Source organism: Thalassophryne amazonica, chromosome 14 (genome assembly GCF_902500255.1).
Source record: "Thalassophryne amazonica chromosome 14, fThaAma1.1, whole genome shotgun sequence".
In the NCBI taxonomy this organism is placed as follows: Eukaryota; Metazoa; Chordata; class Actinopteri; order Batrachoidiformes; family Batrachoididae; genus Thalassophryne; species Thalassophryne amazonica.
The window spans coordinates 68,087,676-68,103,955 of NC_047116.1; the positions used below are offsets into that span (position 1 = coordinate 68,087,676).

Genomic DNA, 16,280 nt, shown 5'->3' on the forward strand with positions numbered 1-16,280 from the left:
GTGTGTCAACTCAGTTTTCTCTAATGTTCGCCTGCGATGGCACTGCGACATGTAGAACTCTTGCTCAGAAGCCCACTGCCGGTTGCCAGGAGCCTGGCTCCAAAGCTCCACATTGGTGACACCACAACCACTTCAACGGTGACCCAGACTTCCTACAGCATAAACTGTGCAAAGTTGTGTGCCAGTGCGCAAAGAAAATTTTTGAAATGTTCAAAATTTCTGGCATGCAAAGCAGAGCGACACAACAGGCGATGGTGGCGCGTCTGTCGCCACGCAACCGAAGCGAATTTGTGGCGCCTGGTCATCTCGCAATGAAATCATAATTTAGATTTAGGCTGTTAGTGACCATCCGATGATCCACCGGGATTGTGCACTTCCGTGACCAGTTTCAAAGTATACAGCATTCACAGCAAACACCTACGGAGACTTACAAAAAGAAAGTACTCGGATGTTTCTGACATGTGATGTAGTTACTAGAAGTGTCCCAGCATGTCCTTAAATGGAATGTAGCTATTAATGTTAAAATCTGAGGCACAGATTAATTCCAAAGTTTACACAAGTGTGATGTTATGTTATTACAACTCATTTTTAAGTGATAACTGTTCATTTTGATGCAGTCACAGTAAAACCGGCAGCTGTGAGAAGGTTTTGTGCACCTGCAGCCATGAGTCATAAATGCAGCCTATTAAAAACGTCAGTAAGTGTTGTATATAATTGTGAAAAATCTAATAAATATATATTTGTGTCCTCATGGAGACATTCCACATCCACTAGCGAAGCGGCAATAAACAACTGACATGCAGGTTAAAACAGCGTAACAGCTGTTTTAACCTGCATGTCAATTGTTTTTTTGGGGGGATTATTCAACATTAATTCTCTTTTAAAAAGTTCCTTATAGAGACTGACAGTTTTATGACATTTGAGAGAGTCTACAAGCTTAATAGTGATTATAATATATTGTTCAAATTCAGCCAGAAGTCTGTCTAAATTGGGGGTTAAAACAGCTGCTGCACACACACACACACACACACACACACAGACAGACTCTCTCAAAGTAAAAAAAAAAAAAAAAAAAAAAAAAAAAAAAAACCTTTCCATTGAATACAAACCCTGGCAAAAATTATGGAATCAGCGGCCTCGGCGGATGTTCATTCAGTTGTTTAATTTTGTAGAAAAAAAAGCAGATCACAGACATGACAAAACTAAAGTCATTTCAAATGGCAACTTTCTGGCTTTATGAAACACTATAAGAAATCAGGAAAAAAAATTGTGGCAGTCAGTAACGGTTACTTTTTTAGACCAAGCAAAGGGATGGAATCACTCAATTCTGAGGAAAAAATTATGGAATCATGAAAAACAAAAGAACGCTCCAACACATTTTGTTGCACCACCTCTGGCATTTATAGCAGCTTGCAGTCTCTGAGGCATGGACTTAATGAGTGACAAACAGTACTCTGGCTCCAACTTTCTCTGATTACTGTTGCCAGATCAGCTTTATGCATGATAATGCTTATGGCAAGATGCATTATCATCTTGAAAAGTGATTTCATCACCCCCAAACATCCTTTCAATTGATGAGATAAGAAAAGTGTCCAAAATATCAACGTAAACTTGTCCATTTATTGATGATGTAATGACAGCCATCTCCCCAGTGCCTTTACCTGACATGCAGTCCCATATCAATGACTGTGGAAATTTACATGTTCTCTTCAGGCAGTCATCTTTATAAATCTCATTGGAACGGCACCAAACAAAAGTTCCAGCATCATCACCTTGCCCAATGCAGATTAGAGATTCATCACTGAATATGACTTTCATCCAGTCATCCACAGTCCACGATTGCTTTTCCTTAGCCCATTGTAACCTTGTTTTTTTTCTGTTTAGGTGTTAATGATGGCTTTCGCTTAGCTTTTCTGTATGTAAATCCCATTTCCTTTAGGCGGTTTCTTACAGTTCGGTCACAGACGTTGACTCTAGTTTCCTCCCATTCGTTCCTCATTTGTTTTGTTGTGCATTTTCGATTTTTGAGACATACTGCTTTAAGTTTTCTGTCTTGACGCTTTGATGTCTTCCTTGGTCTACCAGTATGTTTGCCTTTAACAACCTTCCCATGTTGTTTGTATTTGGTCCAGAGTTTAGACACAGCTTACTGTGAACAACCAACATCTTTTGCAACATTGCGTGATGATTTACCCTCTTTCAAGAGTTTGATCATCCTCTCCTTTGTTTCAACTGACATCTCTCGTGTTGGTGCCATGATTCATGTCAGTCCACTTTGTGCAACAGCTCTCCAAGGTGTGATCACTCCTTTTTAGATGCAGACTAACGAGCAGATCTGATTTGATGCAGGTGTTAGTTTTGGGGATGAAAATTTACAGGGTGATTCCATAATTTATTCCTCAGAATTGAGTGAGCCCATATTTTTTTCCCCTCTGCTTGGTGTAAAAAAGTAACCGTTACTGACTGCCACAATTTTTTTTCCTGATTTCTTATAGTGTTTCTTAAAGCCAGAAAGTTGCCATGTGAAATGACTTTAGTTTTGTGTCATGTCTGTGATCTGCTTTTTTTCTACAAAATTAAACAACTGAATGAACATCCTCCGAGGCCGGTGATTCCAAAATTTTTGCCAGGGGTTGTAGAACACAAAGCAAAAGATGAAAAAAAAAAAAATTAACATTCCACTCATCCAGTGTAAAGGTTTCCAAATTAGTCCACAACAAAAAGAAGCCCTCAAGCATCCATCACGTCTGCGCATGATCACAACTGCGATCACCAGCCAAAGAACGGTCCACTCGTCCACACTTGGATCCACAGCCAGAGATCATTTTCAAGTTCCACTCGGCCAGAGAATAATTTCCTGGTCCACTTGCTCTCAGGTTCTGTTCGCGTACGTGGGCGCACATGCATAATGTCCAATCTTAGCTCTGCCTTCAACTCAAATTCTGTCAGGATTGTGGTGCATTATCTCCTGAAAATAGCATCTTCTGAGTTTTTCCAATAAGAGGCATACATCTGCATGTCCAGGCACGTCCATGATCTCAGCTTCAGTAAACCAGCAGCTGTGACACAAACAGCAGCGTTACGACATGTTCCAAAATCCGACAGACTCTGAAAAAGTTACAAGTTTTGGGGTGAAGTGTGCTGTCTCCTCCATAAATGCTTTCAGAGAAAAGCTCCGAAGCTTTGTTATCAGACAGAACCGCATTCGTTTTGCTCGGTCTTTCTCTGTCTGGGACGTTTCTGTTTTGCTCTGTTAACTACGTCACAGGCAGAGAAATGGCGAGAATTGCACAGTGAGACATTTTCCGGAAATACACCCGTTACCTCGCTTAGGGAGAGGAATAAAAAACAACAGAAATCACTAATTATGAGCACATGTGCACAGGGAGACTTACAGTTATGAGTACTTTGTTGTTGTGTTGCTAACTGGGTGGTTAAAAAGCATGCAACATGTCCATTAACTGCCACATTCAACATCAGAGAGAAGACCTGGGAGATAACCAGAGTCTGAGACACTGGAGCCATGACAAAGGCAATTGGGAAATGTTAAGTGTTCTAAGAAAATGAATCAGTTCCTGTGCTTTTTTTTTTTTTTTTTTTTTTGACTATCTGAGGTCTGGGACACCGGCCCCCATCACCTTGAAGCATCACCTGTTCCATACCCGCCCCGCCCCCCTTCTTTATTCTTTTCTTTTCACAAGGTCTTGCAGCAAATCTGGTCATCTTTACCCAGAATAATTACAATCCTGAGATGTCCTATGATGGCTGATCCATCACACAATGCCAACATACAACAGATTCAACTACAATTAAAATGAACAAATATTTTTGCTCCTGAGGAGAAAATGTTTTATCTGTCTTCTCTGTGAATAACTGAACCCGGATCACTTACTGTTGGCTGATGCTGCAGCAGCCGCTGCAACAGCTTCTGCAGCTGCTATCTGAGTTCTGGTTTGCTTGGCTGCAGATGTCGGGGGTAAAGCTTGACTTGAGCTGGTGTCTGTGGTCGTGCTGTCACATGGACTGGTGTCCATCAGCGTTGCTGTCTCAGGTAATGGAATCCCTCCATGTATCTGCTTAGCATGCATCTGTCAGATACAGGCCAGGTTATCTAACAGTTCTACACAAAGCAGCCTGCAAGAAAACTGGCAAAACATCAAAATCATTAATGCTACAAAAAAGTTGTCTTTCTCTGTTCTGCTTAGTGAACCATGAAGCTGTGATAACAGGAAAAAGCTGTTCTATGCAGTGCCTACACTCAGAACCACTGAAGGCTGTAACTCTTGCAGACAGCTCATGATTGTCTGACTGCAGGTTTGACTGATTTTGCGAAACTAGAAGAGGAATGTAGTACTTAAATATAATGCAATGGTAAAATACCCTCAGCCATATGAGCATAAAAACAAGAAACAAAATGTGACCTTTTGATCTCTTTAAATAGATCGAGGCTAGCCATCTTTGGACTTGTCTGTGTCCCAAGAATGGTCCCTGTGAATTTGAAGACCATGGCAATAATAAGAATGGACTTATACTGAGCACAGGCAGATGGACAGACTGACGGACGCAAAGTGTTCACAATACCAGATGACCATATTTTGGCCTCGGGTAGAAATCTACTCTAATCTTATCTATTATCTTCACTGAAGTCAATATAGTAAGGCATTCCAAATAGCTGGCCATGTAACAGAGCAGTAATCAATCAGTAATCCAATTAACTGGGCCTTAACAATAGCTGAACACAATCAATCAATCAATCAATTTTTTTATATAGCGCCAAATCACAACAAACAGTTGCCCCAAGGCGCTTTATATTGTAAGGCAAGGCCATACAATAATTATGTAAAACCCCAACGGTCAAAACAACCCCCTGTGAGAAAGCACTTGGCTACAGTGGGAAGGAAAAACTCCCTTTTAACAGGAAGAAACCTCCAGCAGAACCAGGCTCAGGGAGGGGCAGTCTTCTGCTGGGACTGGTTGGGGCTGAGGGAGAGAACCAGGAAAAAGACATGCTGTGGAGGGGAGCAGAGATCGATCACTAATGATTAAATGCAGAGTGGTGCATACAGAGCAAAAAGAGAAAGAAACAGTGCATCATGGGAACCCCCCAGCAGTCTACGTCTATAGCAGCATAACTAAGGGATGGTTCAGGGTCACCTGATCCAGCACTAACTATAAGCTTTAGCAAAAAGGAAAGTTTTAAGCCTAATCTTAAAAGTAGAGAGGGTGTCTGTCTCCCTGATCTGAATTGGGAGCTGGTTCCACAGGAGAGGAGCCTGAAAGCTGAAGGCTCTGCCTCCCATTCTACTCTTACAAACCCTAAGAACTACAAGTAAGCCTGCAGTCTGAGAGCGAAGCGCTCTATTGGGGTGATATGGTACTACGAGGTCCCTAAGATAAGATGGGACCTGATTATTCAAAACCTTATAAGTAAGAAGAACAATTTTAAATTCTATTCTAGAATTAACAGGAAGCCAATGAAGAGAGGCCAATATGGGTGAGATATGCTCTCTCCTTCTAGTCCCCGTCAGTACTCTAGCTGCAGCATTTTGAATTAACTGAAGGCTTTTTAGGGAACTTTTAGGACAACCTGATAATAATGAATTACAATAGTCCAGCCTAGAGGAAATAAATGCATGAATTAGTTTTTCAGCATCACTCTGAGACAAGACCTTTCTGATTTTAGAGATATTGCGTAAATGCAAAAAAGCAGTCCTACATATTTGTTTAATATGCGCTTTGAATGACATATCCTGATCAAAAATGACTCCAAGATTTCTCACAGTATTACTAGAGGTCAGGGTAATGCCATCCACAGTAAGGATCTGGTTAGACACCATGTTTCTAAGATTTGTGGGGCCAAGTACAATAACTTCAGTTTTATCTGAGTTTAAAAGCAGGAAATTAGAGGTCATCCATGTCTTTATGTCTGTAAGACAATCCTGCAGTTTAGCTAATTGGTGTGTGTCCTCTGGCTTCATGGATAGATAAAGCTGGGTATCATCTGCATAACAATGAAAATTTAAGCAATACCGTCTAATAATACTGCCTAAGGGAAGCATGTATAAAGTGAATAAAATTGGTCCTAGCACAGAACCTTGTGGAACTCCATAATTAACGTTAGTCTGTGAAGAAGATTCCCCATTTACATGAACAAACTGTAATCTATTAGACAAATATGATTCAAACCACCGCAGCGCAGTGCCTTTAATACCTATGGCATGCTCTAATCTCTGTAATAAAATTTTATGGTCAACAGTATCAAAAGCAGCACTGAGGTCTAACAGAACAAGCACAGAGATGAGTCCACTGTCCGAGGCCATAAGAAGATCATTTGTAACCTTCACTAATGCTGTTTCTGTACTATGATGAATTCTAAAACCTGACTGAAACTCTTCAAATAGACCATTCCTCTGCAGATGATCAGTTAGCTGTTTTACAACTACCCTTTCAAGAATTTTTGAGAGAAAAGGAAGGTTGGAGATTGGCCTATAATTAGCTAAGATAGCTGGGTCAAGTGATGGCTTTTTAAGTAATGGTTTAATTACTGCCACCTTAAAAGCCTGTGGTACATAGCCAACTAACAAAGATAGATTGATCATATTTAAGATCGAAGCATTAAATAATGGTAGGGCTTCCTTGAGCAGCCTGGTAGGAATGGGGTCTAATAAACATGTTGATGGTTTGGATGAAGTAACTAATGAAAATAACTCAGACAGAACAATCGGAGAGAAAGAGTCTAACCAAATACCGGCATCACTGAAAGCAGCCAAAGATAACGATACGTCTTTGGGATGGTTATGAGTAATTTTTTCTCTAATAGTTAAAATTTTGTTAGCAAAGAAAGTCATGAAGTCATTACTAATTAAAGTTAATGGAATACTCAGCTCAATAGAGCTCTGACTCTGTCAGCCTGGCTACAGTGCTGAAAAGAAACCTGGGGTTGTTCTTATTTTCTTCAATTAGTGATGAGTAGAAAGATGTCCTAGCTTTACGGAGGGCTTTTTTATAGAGCAACAGACTCTTTTTCCAGGCTAAGTGAAGATCTTCTAAATTAGTGAGACGCCATTTCCTCTCCAACTTACGGGTTATCTGCTTTAAGCTACGAGTTTGTGAGTTATACCACAGAGTCAGGCACTTCTGATTTAAAGCTCTCTTTTTTAGAGGAGCTACAGCATCCAAAGTTGTCTTCAGTGAGGATGTAAAACTACTGACGAGATACTCTATCTCACTTACAGAGTTTAGGTAGCTACTTTGCGCTGTGTTGGTATATGGCATTAGAGAACATAAAGAAGGAATCATATCCTTAAACCTAGTTACAGCGCTTTCTGAAAGACTTCTAGTGTAATGAAACTTATTCCCCACTGCTGGGTAGTCCATCAGAGTAAATGTTATTAAGAAATGATCAGACAGAAGGGAGTTTTCAGGGAATACTGTTAAGTCTTCTATTTCCATACCATAAGTCAGAACAAGATCTAAGATATGATTAAAGTGGTGGGTGGACTCATTTACATTTTGAGCAAAGCCAATAGAGTCTAATAATAGATTAAATGCAGTGTTGAGGCTGTCATTCTCAGCATCTGTGTGGATGTTAAAATCGCCCACTATAATTATCTTATCTGAGCTAAGCACTAAGTCAGACAAAAGGTCTGAAAATTCACAGAGAAACTCACAGTAACGACCAGGTGGACGATAGATAATAACAAATAAAACTGGTTTTTGGGACTTCCAATTTGGATGGACAAGACTAAGAGTCAAGCTTTCAAATGAATTAAAGGTCTGTCTGGGTTTTTGATTAATTAATAAGCTGGAATGGAAGATTGCTGCTAATCCTCCGCCCCGGCCCGTGCTACGAGCATTCTGACAGTTAGTGTGACTCGGGGGTGTTGACTCATTTAAACTAACATATTCATCCTGCTGTAACCAGGTTTCTGTAAGGCAGAATAAATCAATATGTTGATCAATTATTATATCATTTACCAACAGGGACTTAGAAGAGAGAGACCTAATGTTTAATAGACCACATTTAACTGTTTTAGTCTGTGGTGCAGTTGAAGGTGCTATATTATTTTTTCTTTTTGAATTTTTATGCTTAAATAGATTTTTGCTGGTTATTGGTAGTCTGGGAGCAGGCACCGTCTCTACGGGGATGGGGTAATGAGGGGATGGCAGGGGGAGAGAAGCTGCAGAGAGGTGTGTAAGACTACAACTCTGCTTCCTGGTCCCAACCCTGGATAGTCACGGTTTGGAGGATTTAAGAAAATTGGCCAGATTTCTAGAAATGAGAGCTGCTCCATCCAAAGTGGGATGGATGCCGTCTCTCCTAACAAGACCAGGTTTTCCCCAGAAGCTTTGCCAATTATCTATGAAGCCCACCTCATTTTTTGGACACCACTCAGACAGCCAGCAATTCAAGGAGAACATGCGGCTAAACATGTCACTCCCGGTCTGACTGGGGAGGGGCCAAGAGAAAACTACAGAGTCCGACATTGTTTTTGCAAAGTTACACACCGATTTAATGTTAATTTTAGTGACCTCCGATTGGCGTAACCGGGTGTCATTACTGCCGACGTGAATTACAATCTTACCAAATTTACGCTTAGCCTTAGCCAGCAGTTTCAAATTTCCTTCAATGTCGCCTGCTCTGGCCCCCGGAAGACAATTGACTATGGTTGTTGGTGTCGCTAACTTCACATTTCGCAAAACAGAGTCGCCAATAACCAGAGTCTGATCCTCGGCGGGTGTGTCGTCGAGTGGGGAAAAACGGTTAGAGATGTGAACGGGTTGGCGGTGTACACGGGGCTTCTGTTTAGGGCATTTTCAACTGTTGTGTTATCAGCTCCGAGGCCGTTCATAGAACATAGATTTGTTAAATGTCTGCTTCTAATCGCGCAATAATCACATTCTCGGTGTTGAAATCTATGATATTAACAAAATGGACAAAATCTGCTCGCTGTTAACAAGTAAGGGGACAATGGCGCAGCAGGGGCGGTATTGCATTTGCTCTACCATGCTGTTGTGACAAAAAAGGAGCTGAGCCAAAAGGCGAAGCTCTCAATCTACTGGTCAATCTTTGTTCTTACTCTCACCTATGGTCATGAGTGCTGAGTCATGACCGAAAGTTCTAGATCGCGGGTACAAGCGGCTGAAACGGGCTTCCTTAGAGGGTGGCTGGTGTCTCCCTTAGAGATGGGGTGCGAACCTCATCACCCACGGGGACTTCGGAGTAGAGCCGCTGCTCCTTCGCGGTCAAAGGAGCCAGCTGAGGTGGTTCAGGTATCTGGTAAGGATGCCCCCTGGGCACTTCCCTAGGGAGGTGTTCCAGGCAACTCCATCTGGGAGGAGACCCCGGTGAAGACCCAGGATGAGGTGGAGAGATTATTTCTCCACAATGACCTGGGAAATGCCTCGGGATCCCCCAGTTAGAGGTGGTCAATGTATCCTGGGAAAGGGAAGTCTGGGGTCCCGTGTTGGAGCTGTTGCCCCTGCGACCTGATCCCGGAGAAGCGGTTGAAGATGAGTAAGTGCAATTCTGTAACTCTGTGGCCATGCAGTGACGTTGACATGCGTGTGACCCTTTAAACTTCTCCGTCACACTGATGGGTATTGCAATTTACAGCAGGATATTTCTGGATCAGTTTGTCCTTCAATAAGCTCCACTTCTTTATACAATCATCAACCTCCAAACCAACGGTATGATATGTGCAATCTGCCTTCAAAAACTGCAGGTCATTTGAGATACACGACATCCCGGATAAGCCTTCACTTTGGAAATGTTCTGGTCATTTCAGCCTGTCGATGGTTGCTCGAAGCGCAGCGCGCCCTGAGCATTCATTTTTCAAACCTTTATTTTGATTAACATTGTAACATTCCTACTTCCTAGATGCGCCTTGGGGCAACTGTTTGTTGTGATTTGGCGCTATATAAATAAAATTGATTAGATTTGATTTAGATGGTGTGGCTCACTGATGTCACTGGTAGCAAAGTTAAGCAACATCAGATAAAACCCCAATTCCAATGAAGTTGGGACATTATGTGAAATGTAAATAAAAACAATGTGTTGCAGGCATCCATTTCAAAATGAGCAAATATTTGCACAAAAACAACAAAGTTTATCAGTTTGAACATTAAATATCTTGTCTTTGTGGTGTATTCAATTGAATATAGGTTGAAGAGGATTTGCAAATCATTGTATTCTGTTTTTATTTACAGTTTACGCAACGTCCCAACTTCATTGGAATTGCGGTTGTAGTTCATGTTGCTCGCACCATTTCACAATAAAATGTTTAACGCCAGCATCCCACCAAATACTTTCCCTGTGAAACACATGCTGTCAGTGTTCCTTGCAACTGAGTTTAACTTGACAACACTGAGGAGACGGTAGCTAAAATTTGTTTTTTGCCGACACCAACAAATTTGCCACTATTTGTACAATAATGTTCAGTAAGTACATAAGCTGAACAAAATACTATATTTGCTGCGAGTTCAATTTAAATAAACTGATCAGAAGGTGGGGATACTGAGATTTAAATATTCTAAATGTTTTGTTTAATTTTGTGTGAGTCTATTGCAGTAATCTGTTTAATAGGAATCCTTTTATTTTCATATAATTGACAATAAAACTGATTTTTGAAAACAATATGAAATATTACATTCAAATAATAATATAATGTAACATATCAATCAAAATATAGACTCAAATGACATAATAAGTGCTTATTATCAACTATATCTTTAATTTGTGCCAAGTGGCTTTTGAATGTTTGTATTGGATCAATATTATTTCTACCTCAAATGTTAGCATATAATTTGTTGGCTCACATATCAATCCACACATTTCACAACAAACCTAAATGTTCCTGATTCACATTACCAATAATAACTACTGTATTTACATCCATATGTTTGTGCTTCATGTACGCAAGCTGTGTTGATTCCTTCCTATATCTTTGTGTGTGCATACGAGGTCTGTTAGAAAATTATCGGACCTATATTTTTTGCAAACACCTGATGGATTTGAATCACGTGTGCTTGCATGAGCAAACCTTGAACCTTCGTGCGCATGCGTGAACTTTTTCACGCCTGTCGATTGCATCATTTTCTGGTAAGCAGCCTTTGTGTGGGGACATGTGTTGTGCGCTCGGCGGATTTTCATTTCAAGGAAAAAGACGGAACGACTGGAGCAGCACTACTGTATCAAATTTTGCCAGAAACTGGGCGACAGCCAGGTGGAAACCATTTGGAAGATTCAGATGGCTTTCGGTGACGATCCTATGGGCATCACACAGATTAATGCGTGGTACAACCGATTTAAAGACATCTGCACAACGGTGGAGAACGAGCCACGCTCCAGTCGGCCATCAACATGCTGAAACGGCCAGATCATTTCCAAAGTGAATGCTGTGGTGATGCGGGACCGTCGTGTGACTGTCCGAGAAATTGCGGAAGAGGTGGACATCAGCACTTTTTCAGTACATTCCACTGTGACAGAAGATTTGGCCATGAAAAGAGTGACGGTGAAATTCATGCTGTTGCTGACAGTGCAGCAAAAGCGCCTCCGTGTTGAAGTCTCACAGGACATGCTATGACATGCCCACCTCTTCCACAATTTCTTGGATAGTCACACGACTGAAAAGTCACCGAAAGCCGTCTGAATCATCCGAATGGTTTCCCCCTGGCTGTCGCCCAGTTTCTGGCAAAATTTGATACAGTAGTGCTGCTCCAGTTGTTCCGTTTTTTTTCCTTGAAATGAAAATCCGGCGAGCGCACAACATGTCCCCACACAAAGGCTGCTTACCAGAAAATGATGCAATCGACAGGCGTGAAAAAGTCCACTCATGCGCACGAAGGTTCAAGGTTTGCTCATGCAAACACACGTGATTCAAATCTATCAGGGTTTTGCAAAAATAAAAATGTCTGATACTTTTCTAACAGACCTTGTATATGTCTGACCCTGTTGGATGAATGTTAATCTTTTTCTTTAACTATTTGTGTGTCTCTTTGTATCTCAATGTCAACCGTGTCTTAACAAATGTACACTTTGCCTGTTAAAACTATATAAGAGTAAGTACACCTCTTCGTAGATCCCACATTCAAACACAGCCTCATACGACAATCTATGAAAAATGTATTTAAGCTCTCAATTTTCTATAGGAATACAAACTCCAATGGGCACTGCACGAGTTAAATGAATGAATCATTAAACATGTCCATGAAGTCAAAGTTCAGTTAATAACACACTTGCACAGGTAGAAGTCATGCCCCAACTGTGCATAACTCAAAGCATTCACAATCACTGGAATAGTCAAATTCATATTTTAGTAATTACTCTGTCCCGATTACAACATTAAAAGTAGTTACAATAAGGACGTAATTAAATGTTGAAATTACTAAATTAAAAAACGATTCCATCATGAGGTTTATGTCACATTGAGAAATTCTAATTGACAGACACACTGCAGTCATTGTTGCATCATCTCCTGTTGCTTTTATATTAAATATCTATATTATAATAGCCAAGTGGCCTCTGTGTGCGCATATGCATGCATGCTTTTGGCTTCAATCACGTAGAAAGTGGGGAGAGCTGACATTTGCCATTTGGTATGCTTCTGGATGAATGCCGTCAACACTCGTCAGTGTTCATCCTTAGATGGAAAGTTGATAGGACTAATATTTTGGAAAAACTAGCAATATTAGCTAGTGTTAGAGGACAAGTTGGGACAAGCCCAGCTCTCCACAATTTCTCTTATACTCACTCGACTGGTAAGCACTGAAAGCCGAGATAGACATGTCCCAACTTGTCCTCTAACACTCCGAAACGGAGGTGTTCCTTTGTCTCACTTCATCAGTGAATCGGTCGTGACGCGTGAAGCCTCCGCGCGGATTTCCATGACAAAATCTCTTGTTAAAAGTGAAATCTGTTGGAAAATGGCTGATGTCCAGCTTTTGTGATAACCAAAGAAATTGCACACGGCGGTCCCGGCTCCACACAGCAATCTGTTTAGAAATGATGTGGTGGTTTCTGCCTCTCGATGGCGGCTCGGAGCGCGGCGCGCCGTGCGCCATTGTGGGCCGTCCTTAAAGCTGTAGTAACACTCATTCTCTGTGAAGCCTGTAAAATTTTCACCGAAAGCCAGATAAATTTTTCGAATGGTTTCCAGATGCCTGTCTTTAACAGTTTCTGAAAAAATTCTGATGGAAAAAAAGCCCAAATCATTCCGCCATTTCCTCGCAATGAAACAACGATGAGAGGGGTGGAGCAGTGCTCACTCAAAGCCTGACCACAGGCGAATGACACAACCGACAGGTGTGGAAAAACTCACGCATGCGCACGAACGTTCAAGCTTGGCTGACGTAAAAACATATGAATCAAATCCATATAGTTTTTGAAAAAAAAATAAAAAGGTACGATACTTTTCTAACAGACCTCGTATGTATGGAACTGGTCTCAGGAGACCAGTATGGCGCTGAGAGACTGCTTTGACACTACGAACTGGGGTACTTTACAGAGAGGACATCGACAACCTGACCACCTCCATCACGGACTATATTCATTTCTGTGTGGAAAACACCACGTCTACCAAGATGATACGGTGTTTCCCAAACAATTAGCCTCTGGAGTCTTGGCTATTTTGGGGCATTTTCACTACTTTTGGTTTTACCTTCATAATTTACCTTAAAAACTGTTTACCTGGCCTTGTTTGGTGTCTTTTTTTTTTCAGCACAACCTCACCTGTGTGACTTTACAGTTTTTCTTTCATTCTGACACACTGCATTAAAACAGTGACCCAATATTCACCCAAAAACATAAAACTCGAATTAAAAAAAAAATAGTTTTATTACTGTGAATCAAATCAAATCAATTTTATTTATATAGCGCCAAATCACAACAAACAGTCGCCCCAAGGCGCTTTATATTGTAAGGCAACAGCCATACAATACTTACAGAAAAACCCCAACGGTCAAAACGACCCCCTATGAGCAAGCACTTGGTGACAGTGGGAAGGAAAACTCCCTTTTAACAGGAAGAAACCTCCAGCAGAACCAGGCTCAGAAAGAGGCAGTCTTCTGCTGAGACTGGTTGGGGCTGAGGGGAGAGAATCAGGAAAAAGACATGCTGTGGAAGAGAGCAGAGATCAATCACCAATGATTAAAAGCAGAGTGGTGCATACAGAGCAAAAAGAGGTGAATAAAAAGACTGAGGAGAAAGAAAACACTGGGTGCATCATGGGAAACACCCCAGCAGTCTAAGTCTATAGCAGCATAACTAAGGGATGGTTCAGGGTCACTTGATCCAGCCCTAACTATAAGCTTTTTCAAAAAGGAAAGTTTTAAGATTAATCTTAAAAGTAGAGAGGGTGTCTGTCTCCCTAATCCGAATTGGGAGCTGGTTCCACAGGAGAGGAGCCTGAAAGCTGAAGGCTCTGCCTCCCATTCTACTCTTAAAAACCCTAGGAACTACAAGTAAGGCTGCAGTCTGTTGTGTGGGCCGCCAGAAGAGGAGGTACTGCTGGCCCACCACCAGAGAGCACCCTGCCACCACGGACACAGCCGGGGGTGACAGCTGTCACCCATCTCCACTTCATCAATCCACTCCATAAAAGCCGGACGTCATCTCCACCTCGCTGCCGAGATATCATCTACCTGTGAAGGTAATTGTCTCTGCTGACTTAAACATTGAGTAATAATCTGAACTTCTTTGCAGCCGTATTCCTGTGGCGTTTCCTTATCTGTGGGATTGGCGTAAAGTGTGATCAGCGACGGCTTCGCTTCACACTCCAGCCAGATAAGTGATTTAACAGGAGCTGCACGAGTGTGTGATTAGAGGTGGAGGTGACTTTCCACCTTCTGTCTGTTTTTGTTACTGGGTGTGCACACAACCACATCTCACTGTTGGTGCTCCTCGCCAGCAGTACCAGATCCGACAGTCGGGGACGGTGATCACCTGGGAATTCGGGACTTGGCGGCTCCAGTATTCACCAGGTTCGGTGGTGGTGGAAATCGTGTGGTTCCGGCTCTTCTCAGGACAGACGTCTTCTATCCTCGAGCCTGCCCACACGTCACCTTTGTGTATTGACTGCTATCAGATTCTGTGATTGTCTGTATAATCGTTGTGCACATTCACAACATTAAATTGTTACCTTTTGGCTCATCTATTGACCGCTCATTTGCGCCCCCTGTTGTGGGTCCGTGTCACTACACTTTCCTCAACAGAAGCGCTCTATTGGGGTGATATGGTACTATGAGGTCCCTAAGATAAGATGAGACCTGATTATTCAAAACCTTATAAGTAAGAAGAAGAATTTTAAATTCTATTCTGAAATTAACAGGGAGCCAATGAAGAGAAGCCAATATGGGTAAAATATGCTCTCTCCTTCTAGTCCCTGTCAGTACTCTAGCTGCAGCATTTTGAATTAACTGAAGGCTTTTCAGGGAACTTTTAGGACAACCTGACAATAATGAATTATAATAGTCCAGCCTAGAAGAAATAAATGCATGAATTAGCTTTTCAGCATCACTCTGAGACAAGACCTTTCTAATTTTAGAGATATTGCGCAAATGCAAAAAAGCAGTCCTACATATTTGCTTAATATGTGCATTGAAGGACATATCCTGATCAAAAATGACTCCAAGATTTCTCACAGTATTACTGGAGGTCAAGGTAATGCCATCCAGAATAAGGATCTGGTTAGACACCATGTTTCTAAGATTTGTGGGGCCAAGTACAATAACTTCAGTTTTATCTGAGTTTAAAAGCAGGAAATTAGAGGTCATCCATGTCTTTATGTCTGAAAGATATTCCTGCAGTTTAACTAATTGGTGTGTGTCCTCTGGCTTCATGAATAGATAAAGCTGGGTATCATCTGCGTAACAATGAAAATTTAAGCAATGCTTTCTAATAATACTGCCTAAGGGAAGCATGTATAAAGTGAGTAAAATCGGTCCTAGCACAGAACCTTGTGGAACTCCATAATTAACCTTAGTCTGTGAAGAAGACTCCCCATTTACATGATCAAATTGTAATCTATTAGATAAATATGATTCAAACCACTGCAGCGCAGTGCCTTTAATACCTATGGCATGCTCTAATCTCTGTAATAAAATTTTATGGTCAACAGTATCAAAAGCAGCACTGACGTCTAACAGGACAAGCACAGAGATAAGTCCACTGTCTGAGGCCGTAAGATCATTTCTAACCTTCACTAATGCTGTTTCTGTACTATGATGAATTCTGAAACCTGACTGAAACTCTTCAAATAGACCATTCCTCTGCAGATGATCAG

At 41.4% G+C, this 16,280-nt stretch overlaps 1 protein-coding gene across 3 annotated transcripts in view; it reads right to left on the reverse strand.

Moving 5' to 3' along the window:
* Positions 1 to 16,280, reverse strand: part of ubxn4 (UBX domain protein 4) — a 120,429-nt gene that overhangs the window by 78,923 nt on the left and 25,226 nt on the right. For all 3 annotated transcript variants that reach the window (XM_034186326.1, XM_034186327.1, XM_034186325.1), the window contains exon 5: positions 3,893 to 4,088. In XM_034186326.1, the coding sequence (XP_034042217.1) occupies positions 3,893 to 4,088 (196 nt within the window). The remainder of the gene's footprint in view (positions 1 to 3,892; positions 4,089 to 16,280) is intronic.